The following is a 15,965-nucleotide window of genomic DNA, read 5'->3' as shown; positions in this document are numbered from 1 at the left end:
GGCTAATCCGGGGGTTAATTAAGCTGAGATGGGGCTGCGGGGCCTCGCGAGGTGCTGAGGGTCCCAGGGCGGTGCCGATCCCGTCCCGTGGGAGCAGGAGGCAGCGCCGGGCTGGCGGCCGCGGGGCCCGGGGGCTGCGTGTCCCGCACGTGTCCCGCACGTGTCCCGTGTGTCCCACGTGTGTCCCACGTGTGTCCCGCGTGTGTCCCACGCTCCTCCGGCCCGTCCGGCCTCCCCCGCGGGTTGGGAGGAGGCCTCGCGCAGCGGCGCTCGGGCCCACATCCCTCCCTTGGATCAACCGCCTTTGGGCTGGAAAAAAGAAATCTTTATAATTTTAGCAAACGCTTTTTAGTTTTGGCAAAACCATATAGTTGTGTTTATTTTTTGTTTTAGTCACTAGGAAGGCAGCTTCCCCAGGCTCCTGGCGGGTATTTGCTGAGCAGCGAGCGCGGCTTTAGACAAGCTCTGTTCCTCGGAGCGCGTTGTGCGGAAGCGCGGGGCGGCGCGCGGAGCCGCCGCCGCTTTTCCTCGCTTCCCGCAGCGGGAATGCCAGGCTGCCCGGACACCCTTCCTGGCCTCCGCTCGCAGCCCGGCCCGACACGGGGCCGCTGCAGCTCTCGGTGCCGGTTCTGCCCTGCCGAGGCCGGGCAGGAGGCCCCTGGCTGCAGCGAGCGCCTTGGCCGTTCATCTAAAATCTACTGGTTAGATTTATTGTCCAGATGGCAGAAATATTTTTTAAAGCTTATTTGTTTGTAAACACACCCCCTTCGGTGCCMCGGGCTCGGCGGTCTCRCACGCCCCGGGAGAGCTCCCGCAGYCCATAGAGCAGTATTTTCTATGCTATTAATCCACTTAATTTTTTCTATATAGATTCTATTTACAGAATTCTCACTTTAGTGATTAAAAGGGCGACCGTTTTATTTGAATGTATGGCAGGCTGGAAGTCGCTAGCGACGGCAGAAGGATTTTATGTGCCTATGTATTTTTGTACTGGCTTCGAATAAACTGGTGCCCGTTTTGCTCTGGCSACGGGGGCTGTTTCGTTGGGGGCCGGGGTGGGGGCGGCCCTGCGCAGCCCCGGCTCTGCAGAGCGGGACAAGGAAGGTGCTGGGGGCAGCAGGTGGGTCCCATCCTTCCTCCTTCTCAAGCCTGCATCCTTGGTGGGTTCTTTAAATGTATACAGAGGGAAAGAAAAAGAAGAAAAATGCCCCAAACCTCCTTCACGAAACGTTGCCCCACAGCAATGAAAGCAGTTCAAAGAAGTCTCGGCCTAAGTTTAATCTCAAAGCCAGGAGAGGAGGTTTTTTCCCTCARCTAAGTCCATCAAAGCAGTAACAGTTACTGCCAAGGGGCCAGAAGTTCCTTCCCTCCCTGTGTAAGCAGAAACAACTGCACTCCGTGTTTCAATAAAAAACAACTCAGTCCTTTTTTTATGCAGACAGTATGTTTAAAAAAATATTTTAATAAGCATTTTCAGAATTGCAGACAGGGAACAGGGGGTAAGAGAAGGGCATTACTAACAGTGCAAAATTACTATGCGTGGAAAAAATGTATAAAAACTAATCTGTCTTTTTTTTTAATATCACTTCAACTCCTTTATAAAGCCCAGCGACGCTTTCTCTGTAGAGCTGTGTTTTCCATTCCGGCTGCGCTCCTAAAGCTCTCCATGAAAACRGGACACCTGCTCCGGCCGGCCGCGTCCCGATGCCGCCTGAAAARCATCCGTGTTCCCCGCAAGCCGCCGGCTTGGCAGCGCGGCCGGGGAGCACGGCAGCGCTCCCGGGCTCCACGCCGCACCCCRTGCTTCTGGAAACAAAATCAAGGTTAATATAGTTCTAGATTTTTAAATAGTTCTAGTAGTGCAATGACTTATCAAGTTATAGTGGCTGTATTCTGAAGAACATGAACCAAGTACTGGATAAAACAACCTGCATAAACAAAACGTAAATTATAATTAAATATTCTTAAAAGGCTAGCTGAGCATTACATATTGGCTGATTATGGAATGTCAGGTCTCTTCTAGGTATCACCGAAAAATAAGGTAAGATTAAAAAAAGAACAAAAACAAAGCAACATTCCCGAAAATATACAGTGCTGTATTTTACACACAAGCCTGAGACAGTTCACTTACTTATAAATGTTCCTATATTTGTTTTTTTTTAATGGAAGTATCTCCAACTTGCAAAGAAAACTGCATAAAACCAAAGCGAGACGAGGGCAGCAGCGCTGCGCGGGCGCCGCGCGGCCCCGCTTTGATACCTGGGGTGTTAAACCCGAGTTTAACAGGTACTGGCGGCCTCTGCTAAAGCCGTCGAGGAGAGACGAGGGCCACGGCCAACGCGTGCCGCTGCCCTGCTGTCCGATCTCGGGCCGGGCCCTTTGGGAGCGCAAGGCAGTGCTCTCCAGGAGCAGAGCTGCAGGACGTGGCTCGCTACTGCCGTGAAGTCCCAGGACGTGGAGTTAGAAAAACAAGAGGAAAAAAAAAGGAAACCCTCAGCATCGTTTTCGGTCAAGTTGACAATTAGTTTCAAACCCTACAGCTATACAATTTAAGTCAGAATCCTGAAGACTCATATGAACTTTAAGATCATTTTAGTAAAAGGAACCAATTAAAAATTAACAGCACACTTAGAAGCCACAGAGGGAGAAGGTATGTTTATAAATTATACAGATAGATAGAACATTTTTTTTTCTATTTTTAATATAGAAGGATAAGTAGCTGTGGCTTATAGAACAGACAGGTTAAAACACACTGGAATTAAAATCTCTCTACTTCATGGATGCAAGCCCTGCTCCAAAAGCTTTGGAATCCGGGTGCTGGGGAGGCAGGCGAGCACAGACCCACCGCATCCCGTTCATCAAGGATTTCATTTCTAGGACTTTATCTGAGGATGGTGACCCACAGCGGCTCCCTCCTCCTACACGCATGCACGTGCACTGAGCGTGTATGCACACACACGCACATAAACAGACGTATAGAGGGTATGTGTGTGTCTATACACGTGTTGCATGTGGTGCCAAATGCTTATACGTGATGTTCCTGCTCCCACGGGAATGCCCATCCAGGCCAGGCCTTTYGTCTCCAGGAATTTCAGATGAGGTGCCCAGCTGCACGTCCCTTCCTGACGGGCACGGCCAGGATCTCGCCACCCCCTTCCTGCCCTTTCTGTGCTCCACGAGACGCACAGGGCGGCCTGGCAATAAACCAGCCGATAATCTAATACCTGCTCTTGGGGAACGCCGTCTGGAACAAACGTTTGGCTGGCAGGAAATTTATCCGAGCTCAAAAAGAAAATGAGAAAAGGCCYAACAAAAGCAAGAAAATTTGTGCAATGCAAAGCATCATGCTTAATAAATTCTAAGCATCACTATTTGCCATAAAACAGAAATATGAAGTCCAATTTTCACAATATTAYAATTTCTAACCATTTTTCATGGTGATGGTTTACTCTTCTTTGAGGAGATAACAGCATGGTGGTGAATAATAAACATTTTCTAAAATTGGATAAGTTTGGTTTGGGTTTTTTTTTTTTTAGAAAAGACTTTAGCAAAATAAAATGAAGCTGACATTAGACTCAGGATATCAATTCTCTCATAAAAGTTTACCAACTGTACAAGGTAAGAAAATTATACAAGCTTTTGTTTTAAGAAAGGACATTTCAATCAAGACGTAAGTACTGTAAAAATCTTTCAAAGGCTACAAAGAAATCTGGAAAAATACAGAATGTATTTCTTTAGCCCAGATAAGAATATGGAAAGACATCATTGATGTCAACAATTTTACATATACAAACCTGACTTGGTTTATTTATTTACGTTTTAAAACTTCTATATATAAAAATAGTTGTGCTCGTAACTTTCAGGATTCATAAGGGTTCCTTAGCAATGGGATATCGCTTTTCCATTTGAAATGAATAAAAGCCTTTATGCCTACTCTGATGCACGTTTTGGAATTCTGTATTTCATTGTAAGTTCCTGCAATAAATTGCAACTTGAACCAGCTCATGGATTCAGAGAGGACGCTTTGTTCMGCTGCACAATGCGTAAATACTGTATTATATAAACAGAAATTTCTTTAACGTATGAGGTTGATTTGTTTCTCAAAAATGTTAAAGAGTCTTAATGTTCTCACAACTCCAGTTAAGAGCTCTGAGAAACWGAATATTTGTTTTTTGGTGCTGAAAAACAGTAGGAAAATAATCAAATCTTTAGAGYCAACTAAAAGGTATTAGAAAAATCTCAGCAGATTGTTTCATGGAACTGAATTTTGTAAGGTAACCCATCAACCCTGAAAATTTTAGACACCCAGAATTTACTCCAAGGAATAAAATCAGCTCCTATTACTCAGTCATCCAAAGTTTCAAGTTCTTCAAGCTTTCCGTGTGAGTTTGCTTCTTGGAAGAACTCTGAAGAGCCAGGACTCTCTTTTCCGTTGCTGTTAATTCTTCTTCTTTTTACAGGTCTTTCGTTTTTGTCTTCRAACTCATTTTCGTTTCTTGCAGTCGAATGAGCAATTTTAGGGTCAGCAGAAAGGTTTTCTGTTTCATACCCATTTGTATCCTGCTCCGTGTGAGGTGTTTTCTTACCGCTGGAAGGTCCATTGACATGCAATCCTTCCGTTTTTGCTTCCTCTTTATTTGGAATCTCACCCGGTCCATTAGTGGACACCCCTGCATGACAGAAACACAGTGAGAACAGGACCTTAAACAAMAGCAGAGCCATAATAAGCAGCTGGCTTTACACGAGTGAAACAGAAGTTTAGCTAGTCTTGTTGAACTTAAAACTCAATGCTGCTCTTAGTCCCCTCGCTGGATGATGAACGAGTGATTTATCCTCMCAGAAATACACATATCATGACAGTAGTAAGCCCTAATAAACAACAGCAGCCCTGAAAATGTCACAGAAACAACTACTTTTCCTTCAGCTCCTTCAGAGTGGCTGTCTCCTGCTTTTGAGATATTCTTGAGATATTCTTATGGACTGATGAGGCCCTGGCTTTTGTCCTCTCGTTCCGGAGAGCTGTTTTAAGCAGCCTGCATAGAACTACTCACAAAGCTGGCATTAAAAACAGATTAATAACCTTTTACGGGGAAGATTTTAGAGGAGATTTATATTCTACACACGGCCACTAGCTAAGTGCAAACAATTTTTTTTTTAAATATTTTTAAACTGAAAGTTGCTATCCCCCTGGGAACTGTTTAAAACCAACATGGAGCTGTTTGCAGCGAGGCAAGGCCGGGCCTCTCTTCCAGCTTGCCGTGTGTGACGCTGCTGCCAGGCGTCGGCAGCCGCGCGGGCGCCGGGGCAGCCGCTCGCTCACCGTTCTGGTTGCTGCTGCTGGTGGTGCTGTCCTCCCTCTCCGAGTGGCTGGTGCTGCTGTTGGAGGCCGTGGGAGGCGGCGAGGGCGCTCGACTGGAGGCCGCGCTCTCGCTCTCGTCGAGCAGGCGGTCCATATAATCCCTGCGCGACAGAGACGCCACGATCAGCACTGCCTTTGCTCTTAGAGGATTGGTTTAATTTGTACRAAATATTCACTGCAATAGTCACCTATGTCCTGGTCACGTTTTGGTGTCTCCGTCAAACACGCACACTTATTTTGCAAAGTTAACGATTTCCGTAACTTACGGTAACTGGGCCACGTATGGTTTGTCCACAGCAACGAGGCACCAACCACTGCAGGCAGCTTCAACACACTCAGCCTGTGCTTACGCTGAGTCCCCAGAGACTGTGCACAGCAGAAACGTCCGTTTGCTGCCCTGTGCTTTGTGCAGAGCACCCACAGGCCGATCTGCCACGGGAGGCTCCTATGAAGCCCCTGCAATCCTCTGGAGCAGCGATAACATGCTGTCCAAGCAGCCCCGAAAGGAGGGAAGCTGCGGGGAAAACTTCACACCTCAACATAAGGCATCTTGATACGTGAATTCCCCTGCAGCCCGACATTTTAGGTCACTTACATATACTAAATCCCTTACGAAAGATTTAAACAACGCTGGCTGGTAAAGCCCTTCTCCGTGCAGGATTATTTTGGATTAACACCAGCAGCGGCATATCCTCACACACACACAAGGGCTGGGGGCCTGGCGATGCACCCCGAATGCCCGCGACYGTCTGCAACAGCATGCAAGAACAGACAAGCACACCCACTAAGGCCCTTTCCTCAGACATAAGTTATGCACACAACTGCAAAAAATCAGAGAGCATTTTAAGTCATTAACCCCAAACCTCTATTAATTCGGGTACAACAGGGGAAAATAAAACAGATGAGAAGTGGCAGGGAGGGAGGCAATCCCTGACAACTGGTAAGGAAAGCCATAAGCCCCAGATGCCTCTCGGTGACCTGCTACGTATCAGAAAAGCCAGATGGCAGCTCTTAATGTCATCCTGCAATTTCACTTTGGTGGTCAATACATGGTTCTAAATAGGCAATGTTCTAGAACACTCCAAAAAAAAAAAAAAAAAAAAGGAATAATAAGAAAAAAGAAGGATAGAAGGAGAGAGCCAGCTGAAGGAGGGGATATTCAGCATCAGAGCATTTGAATGGAGGGCAGAAGAAGGGGCAATGCAAGCACAATAAAGGGTACTATATTGTTAGAAGCGCTTGCCAAACAAAACACTTAAGTAATACTATGGAACATATATTAAAAAAGTCCACCTGAAATTTGTGCCTTTTACATAAACACATTAAATATTTAAAACAATCCAGGCATCTGCAGAAACATGTTTGTGAACCATTTAAACAGAAAACAMGCTAAATTAAATAGCTGTTTGATGCAAATTGTTAGCCTAATTCCACTCAAAAGTGCTTTAGAAATTACATTATATGCAGTGGCATGCACTCCTCTACCTTGGCTGATGTCCTGCTGCAAACTGAGTTATGGAATCGCTAGGTTGTTGTTCCTTTTTGCGCAAGAGCAACACCAAACAAAGGTTTGTATTCAACATGTAAAAGCACACAGGAAAACAAAGCTCATCTTACGTTACACCAGGATGGAGATTGTATTTCTTCTTTCCAAACCGGGTCTGCTGGGCAAAGAAGTCATATCTCTCCGACTTCTTCCACATGTAGTAAAACGCAACACACTCGCCGACCGATCTCGTTCGTACCTAGGAAACAGGTCACACAGGCTGCTGAGGAAGGCAGGGGCATTTCTGGCAAAAAGCTGCGTTCAAAAGCTGTGAAATTCAAAATCAAAGTTGCTTTACATGATAGAAGGAATACCAGAAACTAGAGATGTCGTTTCAAAGGTCCCAAAATTAAACTGCAAAGTTTATCTGCACTTTCAAGAATACTGAAGATATCTTGAGGTGCTGTAAACAAATGTCTCGGGAGAAATGTGGAAGTTTGTTATAGCGATCTAAGACTAGGGATGCAGGTCTTCCCACATGTCTGTGCACAGCAAGATTTGTGCACTTTTCTGAACTGAGGCTGCACAGTCGCACTGGACTTTGCCAAAGAGACATATACATATTTAGGATAAATTAGTGATCTGTGGATGAAATCATACAATTTTATTTACAATGACATTTCCTAATCAAAAAAAGAGAAGGAAACTTAAGAAATTCAGTGCTTACCTTATTTGCCTGAATCACATGAAAGTCCTTGCCATAGACTTTCAGGCCTTGCTCAAAGTTCCTACACTCCTCTTCTGTCCAAACAGATAATTCTTCTAAAGCAAGGAAAAGTAATAAAGAATATGATTAAGATAAAAGCTTAGACATGATATCTAAGCTCCYTACGCCACCTGCTGACAAAATGAGACCCGTCTCCAGAAGTTTTGCTTAACAGTAAAAAAAAAAAAAAGAAAATTCTCCCACCTAGTGAGTAGGTGGGAGCTGGCCTAAGTAGCCTGGTTCAGCACCATGTGGGAAATCTGGGCTGCATGSAAGCCAAAACAGAGTCCTAGTAGCTCTTAGGCACAGTTCTAAAAACTGGACATAACTTGGCCTCATCCATTCTTAAGGTCACAAATAAATAAGGATTAAAAGAGTGAGAAATGAACTAATCTTGTTGATTTGATCACCGCCATCCGCAATTTGCACAGTAAACTAGGGCAAGCCGCATATTTAAAAGCACATTAGTGTGCAAGGAAAATAACATGTGCCTCTTCTTAGTCTGTCTTGTTCTTTTGGGGACAAAAGAAAGATCAACATAAACCCAGGAAATACCAGAAACTGCAAAAGCCTCTTCAAAAGCAGAGAGGTTTTTAGTGTTATGTTGTTCTTTTTTTTTTTTTTTTTTTTTTAATAAATATGTAGATGCTCAATTTCCTTTATTTAGAATTGTGAATTATTTCATTTTATACATGTTCCCTTCATTAAATTTAATGAAGGAAGAAATCCGGAAGAACAATGAACCATATACTCAAGAAATGCACAATTTAGCTGATAAGGAGTCACTTTAATGTGTTATTAAGCCACAAATATAAACACTAAGCTCTATTAAAAGAAAGTTAATTTGCAGTGCTGTAGTTGGCCAYGTACCTGTTTATACTGCTTCTCAGAAAATGCTAAGAGATTCACTAAAGGTTGCACTGAAATGGGCACTGCTACTAACGCTTCCACGCAATCCTGCCCTAATAAAGGATTTCAAGCTGCCTGATTGCAAAGCCCGTCACCTACGTGACAAACAAACTGAGTTCAACAGTGTAAGTTTAACAGTTAGTGTATCCTCACCTCTGGCTGCTTTTACGTTAAATCTCAATCTTCGTAATGATTCCTCAGTATCAAAATTGCACTTAACCAATTCATACAATGCCTGGAAAGATGAAAGACACACAATTAACATTATAAACATCGCTCATTTTACATTATGCCACAGAAGCATAATTAGTGTATCACTGAATGCTATTCAAAAAGGATTAAAAATAATCTGAATAAATAAAATGGACATATTACAATTCAAAACAGAGCAAAGAGGTATTCCCTCTGTTTCCATTTCCAAATCTCTATTTACACAACCACATACACACCCAGGTAAAGCAATATAATATTCTCATCCACTTTACATTTGTAAAATGCGTGAGGAGGTTGTAAGAAGGAAAAAAAAAGTAGGCATTCTTAACATTTAAAAACAAAGTAATAGAACAGAACTCATGCATGCACTGTTTTTACACATAAAACAATGCATTACTGCAAAAGCAACATTAAGCCTGAGTTAACAGTGAGATGCCCCATATTTTGTGTTTGTGGACAGGAAAAAAAACCCATCAACATCTATTACCACAGGAAAGACTAAAGCAGTTTCAAGCCCGATATTAAGGCCAGGGAGTAAAACAGAATAAAGATACAACTCCTTCTGTAAAACTATACTACAAACCCTGGTTATTCCTGGTATACCTGTTCATTGTCTTTAATATGCGATCCTTCGGGAATTGCATCCAGGCCCTTCTCATCACCCGTCCGCCTGGAGGCTTCATTTAGGAACTCGATCACTTTATCTTCTGGCAAGAAGTCGGGATTCCACAGCAGCTGGTCGTCGTTTTCATACACTGGATTAACCACAGGCAAAAAGCAAAGCAAGAAAGGGAAGCTAAAACCTCTCTGCCTCGCRCCATCGGGACACGGCTGCTGCCATCCGCGCTCTGGGTGCTGTCGTTTTCTTAGGAGACCACTCGGATCAGCCAGGGAGAAAGCAAAGGGCACGTCTCCCAACGCCGCGTGCCAAACCCCCTACCAAGTCTCAAAATGCAGGTGTGTGAGCTAAGAGGGTGGGTGAAAGCTGGGAGCCAGGCCCAGCACTCCTCCGGGAAAGAYGGTATCCCGAGGCCAGGCCCCGCGAAGGGAAAACGGCTCCTAAAGGGAATCCCTGCTTGCCAACACCTTCCTGCTATTTCCAAGACACGTCTCTAAAACAAACTAGGTATGTAAAGATCAATGAATTTAATACTACCAAATCTCTTTGTTTCTTTTCCTCAGAACTTCTGAGTAAGATTTCAGACCAGAAAAACTTTAGCAAACTGAAATTAATGGGAATAACATGGAAAAACAGTCTATCCTCTGAACTGTCTCCTGTATTTCCCAACTAGCCTGATGCTTTTCAGATTGAAAATATCAGTATGACAAAAATACAGTGAAATTATTCAAGTTATTAAAAATAAAAATCAGAATCAGAACTGGAGACCTTGCTAATGGCCCAGTCTTTGATGCCAGATGCCCTTAGGGAAGGCAGAATGCACGTGCACATCCACATGCACATCCATCCATCTCCGAGTCTTCCCCATGGAGAAGCCAAGGAGCAGGCATTTGTGCAGGCACAGGTGCACGTGTAGGAGTCTGCCATGCACACGGGAAGCCTAGAATACCTGCCAGGTGCATCTTGACGTGAAAAACAGATGTTTTTAACATGGACGTGGGTCACTATTTGAAAGAAAAAAGCAAGCTGTTAATGAAAATAAGTGTTTGGCAAAGAAAGACRGGTTCATTTCACACAGAACCTCTGTGAAGATACTTTGAAAGCAGCTTCTGACAATTTTCTGCACCTTGAAAGGCTACTCCTAATCTGATACTCAGGTCCCCACATAATATATAGGTTCTAGGTATACTGAGGTAGGAATGCCAGCAGAAGCTGTGAGATAACCAATAACTGATTTTAAGGCAAAGTCAAAAATTTCATCCAAAACACAGCAAAATGGCAAAAAAAGTGGCAGAGTATGTAAAATCCTATTGGGCTGTAAAGGAAGACAAGCCCCTAGGATGACTGATGAAAACGTGACCTTCTCCTCAACACTTTCTGCCCATGACGTAGGTTCCTGGTTCTACAAAGAGCCACACGCAAGACCACAAAAAACTCCTATGTAGGTTACTGCAAYGCATAAAGCAGCTATATCTTTTTATTGTTGGAGGCCAGAAGCCATTTAGAGCAAAGCAAATACCAGTAAGAGCAGTTGACCGATCACTAAAGTCCAATTTACCGAATCTCTGAACATAGTGAATGTGTAAGTTCAAGCTCTATTTTTAGAGGGAAGCAGTAAAGCATATAAAGAACTTACTAACAGCTAAAAAAAGCACGTATTTTGTAGTATGCTTCTTACGTATTTTTTCCAGAAGAGTTACAGTCTTACTGGTGGCTTTTACAGACAAATTCCTAATCACAGATATAATCACAACTGTATTATAAGATTTTAAAATGCAATCAACAGAAATCTGATTTCTACCTTCATTTTCTAAATTCTGAGCTCTACTCAGTCAAAAAAAAAAAAAAAATCAAAGATACAGCTCTAGCATGGAGAAGTTTTCTGGAAAAACAAACAACTTCCTTCTTTCTCYATGAACTTTTCTGGGTAAATACAAAAATAAAATCAACATTCAGATGAAACATCATAATCCTCAGTGCTACTTGCAGTAGTGAAAGGGAGCCACAAATCCCTTAAGTCCCCGTGAATAATGTTAAAATGCGTCTCCTAGAATCCACAAGGAAGAGCAGAAGGGAGTTCTGGCAGGTAGAGCGAAGGAATCCAGACCTGCTAACGTCAACATGAACTACAAGCTCGCTCGGTGTAAAAGGCTTTGCATTCTGCACCCAACAAACACTTTCAAACTACTTAATGCAAAGTTTAAATGCCATTGAAGCGAACAAGTTAGATAAATAAATTTCCTGGGAATTCCAGGTTTGTTTTTAATGTAAACTCTGGACTTCTCGCATGGTTTTCAATTACCTTCTCTCCAGCTTCTCTGTCTACACAGTCCAGATTTCACTCCAGCTCACTGAAGCTGTCAGCTTCAGCGTGGGCCTGCTCTGCTCCAAGCCCAAAGCGGGATCAGCCCCTTCCAGAGAGTTTCCAGCTAGAGCCAGCTACAGCAYGGCCAAACCTGGAGCTTAACGCAAGACAACTGCCACTATTTCAGTGTTGACTCAAATTCCAGGAAGGAGCAGTTTTGTGCCAGCTAGTTTTAAACTAGTTTATATCAAACCACAAGCGCTGCAGTCTCAAACTGATTGCAGTGTAAACAAATTCTGAGTRAGGGGTTGAATCAGCAGGGAAAATTGCTTCTCTCACGCACGCACTTGGGTAGGAACCAGGCCTGCCTTTCCTGCCTTGGTAATACTGACAGCAGACAGCTACAGGCTCTGGTTGCAAAGGAAAACAAAAAGTTCTGGGGAAATATCCTGAAAATAGAATAATATGCTATTTAATATTGACTAAAGGGTTAGTAAGTGTGAAAATCAAAGCTGTTCTGGCCGTTTTTCTCCTTTCAATTGGTTAATTCCTTTCCAGAATTGTAATTTCTTTATTRTTTTGTTTCACAAAAACTCAATAGACCAGGTGAAGAGGCTAACACAGCCTACATGAAAACCTTGTGTGAATTGGCAAATTAGAATGCAACAGTCCCATAAGGGCTCAGCAGTCCAGGAACACAATCCTTCCTTCCCTTCCCAAGCCTCAAGCTCTGACAGCAAAGTACAGCCTCACTRTAGTTTGAGATCATGGGTTTATCCTTCACTTGAAGAGGCTGTTTTATTTTGTCAGAGAYATGACATCAGTCAGGTAAGGATTTTTTTCTCCATTAGCAAGTGAAATGAATCATTTTGATAATGACAACAGTTTGAASTCTCACCTTTTTCATTCTCTTTGTATTTGCACACACCAGCTGGAATTTCAGCTTGAAACATAGAGCCCACCATGATTTCCTGTTTTGAAATAAGAGAGAAGCAAAAGGAAAAGCAATCACAACTGTACCTTTTTTTTTTTTTTTTATTACAGAATGAGAGTCTGACCATATATATATATWTTTTAATTCTTTAAAATTTTCATTGTTTGAAAACTAAAGAAAGAGTAAACAAATTACATGGAAATGCTTTCTACTGGGGAGGCTTTCAACACTCATTCCTGTCAAAGCTCTCATTTTTGTGGAAGAAAAGAGGAGAGCAATTGGGCAATCCACAGAGCTGAAAGCTGCTATGTGACAGATCAACTCATTACTCACGGAATATTTTTAACAGCCCTTAACATTTACCTTTTTCCAGTCCTCTGATGGAATATAGTCTTCATCTTCTTCCGATTCCTCTTCTATTTCGCTATCTGCAAGGAAAGGGGGAAACGTTGACAYGGAAGGAGCCCCGGGGGAGCCCGCGGGATCCCGGGAGCACCTTCCGTGGCCGGACACGAGCCGGCTCCTCGTCCCACTGGCATCCAGGAGCCCGGCCCTGCCTCCCTGACCCCTTATCCAAGGCGGCAGAAGCGCGAGCGCCCGCTCRCCCGGCACTGCTACGTGTCTCCCTGCTCACTACTTGGAGACAGACCCACCCAACGCTCTCATGAGATACCGCAAAAGTGAACACAGAATTCCTCAATTTTAATACCTCCTGATAAAGCTTCCTTTCCTTCACCCACCTTTGAAGTAGCTGAGAGGGTCCACACTCCAAAYAATTATTTTTTCCGAGTATTTTTATGTGCGTGTTCAGACTGARATCAAAGTTGTTTGCAATTTCACCATTATTTTCAGTGAGCTCCTAATTCAGTTGCTGTTGTGCTCTCCTCCTTGCCACAAAAGGCACACCAGAGCACAACATGAAAGAAATTCCCACATATTAATTCCTCAGTCTTACACGGATTTAGGATGGGATGCACAGCAGTACATGGGATGCACATGGGATGGGATGGACAGCAGTATTTAATGTTGATTACTTAGGATAAAACTTTAGTATTTTTACAATATGGAGTAGTTTCCTTTCACAAGGTACTGAAAGCACTAAGCTTATGTATAGCATGTCAAAACCTAAAAAAATCTGCACATTAAATTACATTCTGGACACAGCTGAACACTGTAAAACCCACCAAAGCAATGCAATACATTTACATTACATGAAGCCTTAAAAAAAAGAGTTAATTTGCTTGCCAATTTCTGGTTCAAATCCCTGCATAGCTAAGATTCCCTGGAATTCCTGCGTTAATATAAACTACACATCGGAAAAATGTATCTCTACAATGCTAGGGCTAATAAGTATCAAGCAGAAGATATTAAAGAAACTTTTGCGTCTTGATTTTCATTTGCTAACATAGAGAATTGCAGGAATTCAAACACCAGCAACAACCAGTTCTACCCAAGGAAGGTATCTGCTGTGCAAATGGCTCAGCTGTTGGCACGATACTGAAAGGCTCATATTCTGTTAAGACTGCCACAGTGGTCTAGGGGGTCTGCTCATAATTACATCAATGGTTTCAGACGCCTCCAAATCCACATCCTAAGCAAAACACGAGGGAAAGAATCAGTTCACAATGCTGGCAGCAGCAGCAAATGTGGATTTTTTCAAGTAGATTTCCTTCATGGCTATTTTCACCTTCGTTAATTCAGGTTTAACAGTCTATTGGCCTTCTTCATATTTCAATGCTTTTGTTTTTTCCTACTTTATTTCTAGGAAATGTTGTGTATTTCTCGCTCACTAGGACTGCCAGTTTCTTTGAGTGAGAGCGCAGGTTGATGCCGCTGGCTTTGGCGGGTAGGCACGTGCTGTGCCGGAGCGGAGCATTCCCTGCCAGCAGGGATTTTCCCCTGGTCCGTGCTGGAAATAAAAGGCAGTACCGCGCTCAGCAGCCAGGTGCTGCAGGACCTCTGCAGAAGCTCCCAGGACCCTAAAGAAGGGCTGCATTTTCAGCGCGCAGCAATGCACAACTCGAGAGATTCCACTGAAGAGAGATTCCACTGTATTTATTACAAGGATCATGCTCCTCATCATGCAAATTAGCAAATCAGCTTGCCGGGTCATAAACCGAACTGCTTTGGTGCTCAGAGCAGTGTAACGAGAGGACTCGCTCTGCCTGAGACTGCTTTTTCAAACCTGCAGAAATTTAAAATATTAACCTCATTTAATCCTTGTTGTAGAGGYGGTAATACCTAGTGCCCTTGCACAGGGTCCCTCATCTGGTGAGAAGATTAGCATTCCGCTAAAAATAGGAATTCTTGTTGCCCTTTATTTTCAGTGTAATGCTAATCAAGAACAGTGGTAAGAAAGAACTAACAAACGCCTGCCGGCATCTAGATGTGTGTTTGAGAAACAGAGTATGATGGTAATTGGAGCTGCTATTAAGCAGAAGTCAATTATCCCGAGATGACTGTGCTTAGTACTAAACTGTACATACTTGTATCAAAATATTTACATCGACGAGGGCGAATTATCTCCCGTGGATCTTGAGAAGCAACAGATGGTGCTGGGTCATCATTAGATGACTGTGTCTCATCTTCCTGACCAGATGAATCCTTTATGGCCTCCTCCTTAAATATACAAAAGCAAATCAGTTTTAGCTTTTGTAAAACAAATACCATTCTGGCAATATTCTCCTCCCAAATGCCAACCTATCAAAACCAAATAGTCTGTGTCTAACTTGAAGTGACTGTGGTGGTTGTTGCTGTCCAGCCTAAACCATAGCAAAATGTTGAAATGCCTCCCCCCTTTTTCTTTTTGACCTGGATTTTAAGCATATCAGATTCAACAGACTGTAAAAGCTGCCTAAAACACAAACCAGAACTAAATACCACAGCTTGCTTTTACATCAGTCAAACATATCCTTAAAGTTTTCATTCAAAAATCAATAATRGACTGCTGTATTTATCTGAAGCCAGTAATTTTCTTCATCAGGTAAGGGAGTTTCTCTTCCTCAATCTTTTAAAATTTGCTCTTATAAAAACAAAAATACTGGGGGAGGAGACAAGCTATGCTGGGTAAAGTAATTGCTTGTAGTGAAAAACAGCTCAAATAAGATTCCTCTGCTTAAATCTTATGGACTGTTTGAGGATATGGAACTGGCAGACCTATGAACAGGCTCAACTGCGCATGGCTGGATACAGGATCTGCTACTTTCCTGTTCTGAGAGCGTTTAATATGAGAATTTGATGAATTGGAAAATCTTCTCTTGCTCTCGACTACATTGAATAACATGCTTTTCTTCTCTGAAATGGAGGTCTTTTTCCTTGATGGAAATAGATCAAAATTAACTCTAGGCTTCTTTTTTTTTTTTTTTTTTTTTTTT

The 15,965-nt window shown here is 43.0% G+C and overlaps 1 protein-coding gene across 2 annotated transcripts in view; it reads right to left on the bottom strand.

Annotated features, from left to right (window-relative positions):
- Nucleotides 1–3,593: 3,593 nt before the first annotated feature.
- The window catches only part of MIER1 (MIER1 transcriptional regulator), a 33,862-nt gene continuing 21,490 nt past the window's right edge, over nt 3,594–15,965 (bottom strand). For both annotated transcript variants that reach the window (XM_026037147.1, XM_026037148.1), the window contains exons 5-13: nt 15,078–15,210; nt 12,955–13,019; nt 12,556–12,628; nt 9,337–9,488; nt 8,674–8,755; nt 7,573–7,667; nt 6,977–7,104; nt 5,321–5,460; nt 3,594–4,670 (exon numbers count right to left, since the gene is read on the bottom strand). In XM_026037147.1, coding sequence (XP_025892932.1) covers nt 4,345–4,670; nt 5,321–5,460; nt 6,977–7,104; nt 7,573–7,667; nt 8,674–8,755; nt 9,337–9,488; nt 12,556–12,628; nt 12,955–13,019; nt 15,078–15,210 — 1,194 coding nt within the window. In that variant the 3' untranslated portion in view covers nt 3,594–4,344. The remainder of the gene's footprint in view (nt 4,671–5,320; nt 5,461–6,976; nt 7,105–7,572; nt 7,668–8,673; nt 8,756–9,336; nt 9,489–12,555; nt 12,629–12,954; nt 13,020–15,077; nt 15,211–15,965) is intronic.

Source organism: Nothoprocta perdicaria, unplaced genomic scaffold (assembly GCF_003342845.1).
Source record: "Nothoprocta perdicaria isolate Ctin4 unplaced genomic scaffold, notPer1 scaffold_191, whole genome shotgun sequence".
Classification (NCBI taxonomy): domain Eukaryota; kingdom Metazoa; phylum Chordata; class Aves; order Tinamiformes; family Tinamidae; genus Nothoprocta; species Nothoprocta perdicaria.
This window is presented reverse-complemented; position numbering and strand designations above follow the sequence as displayed.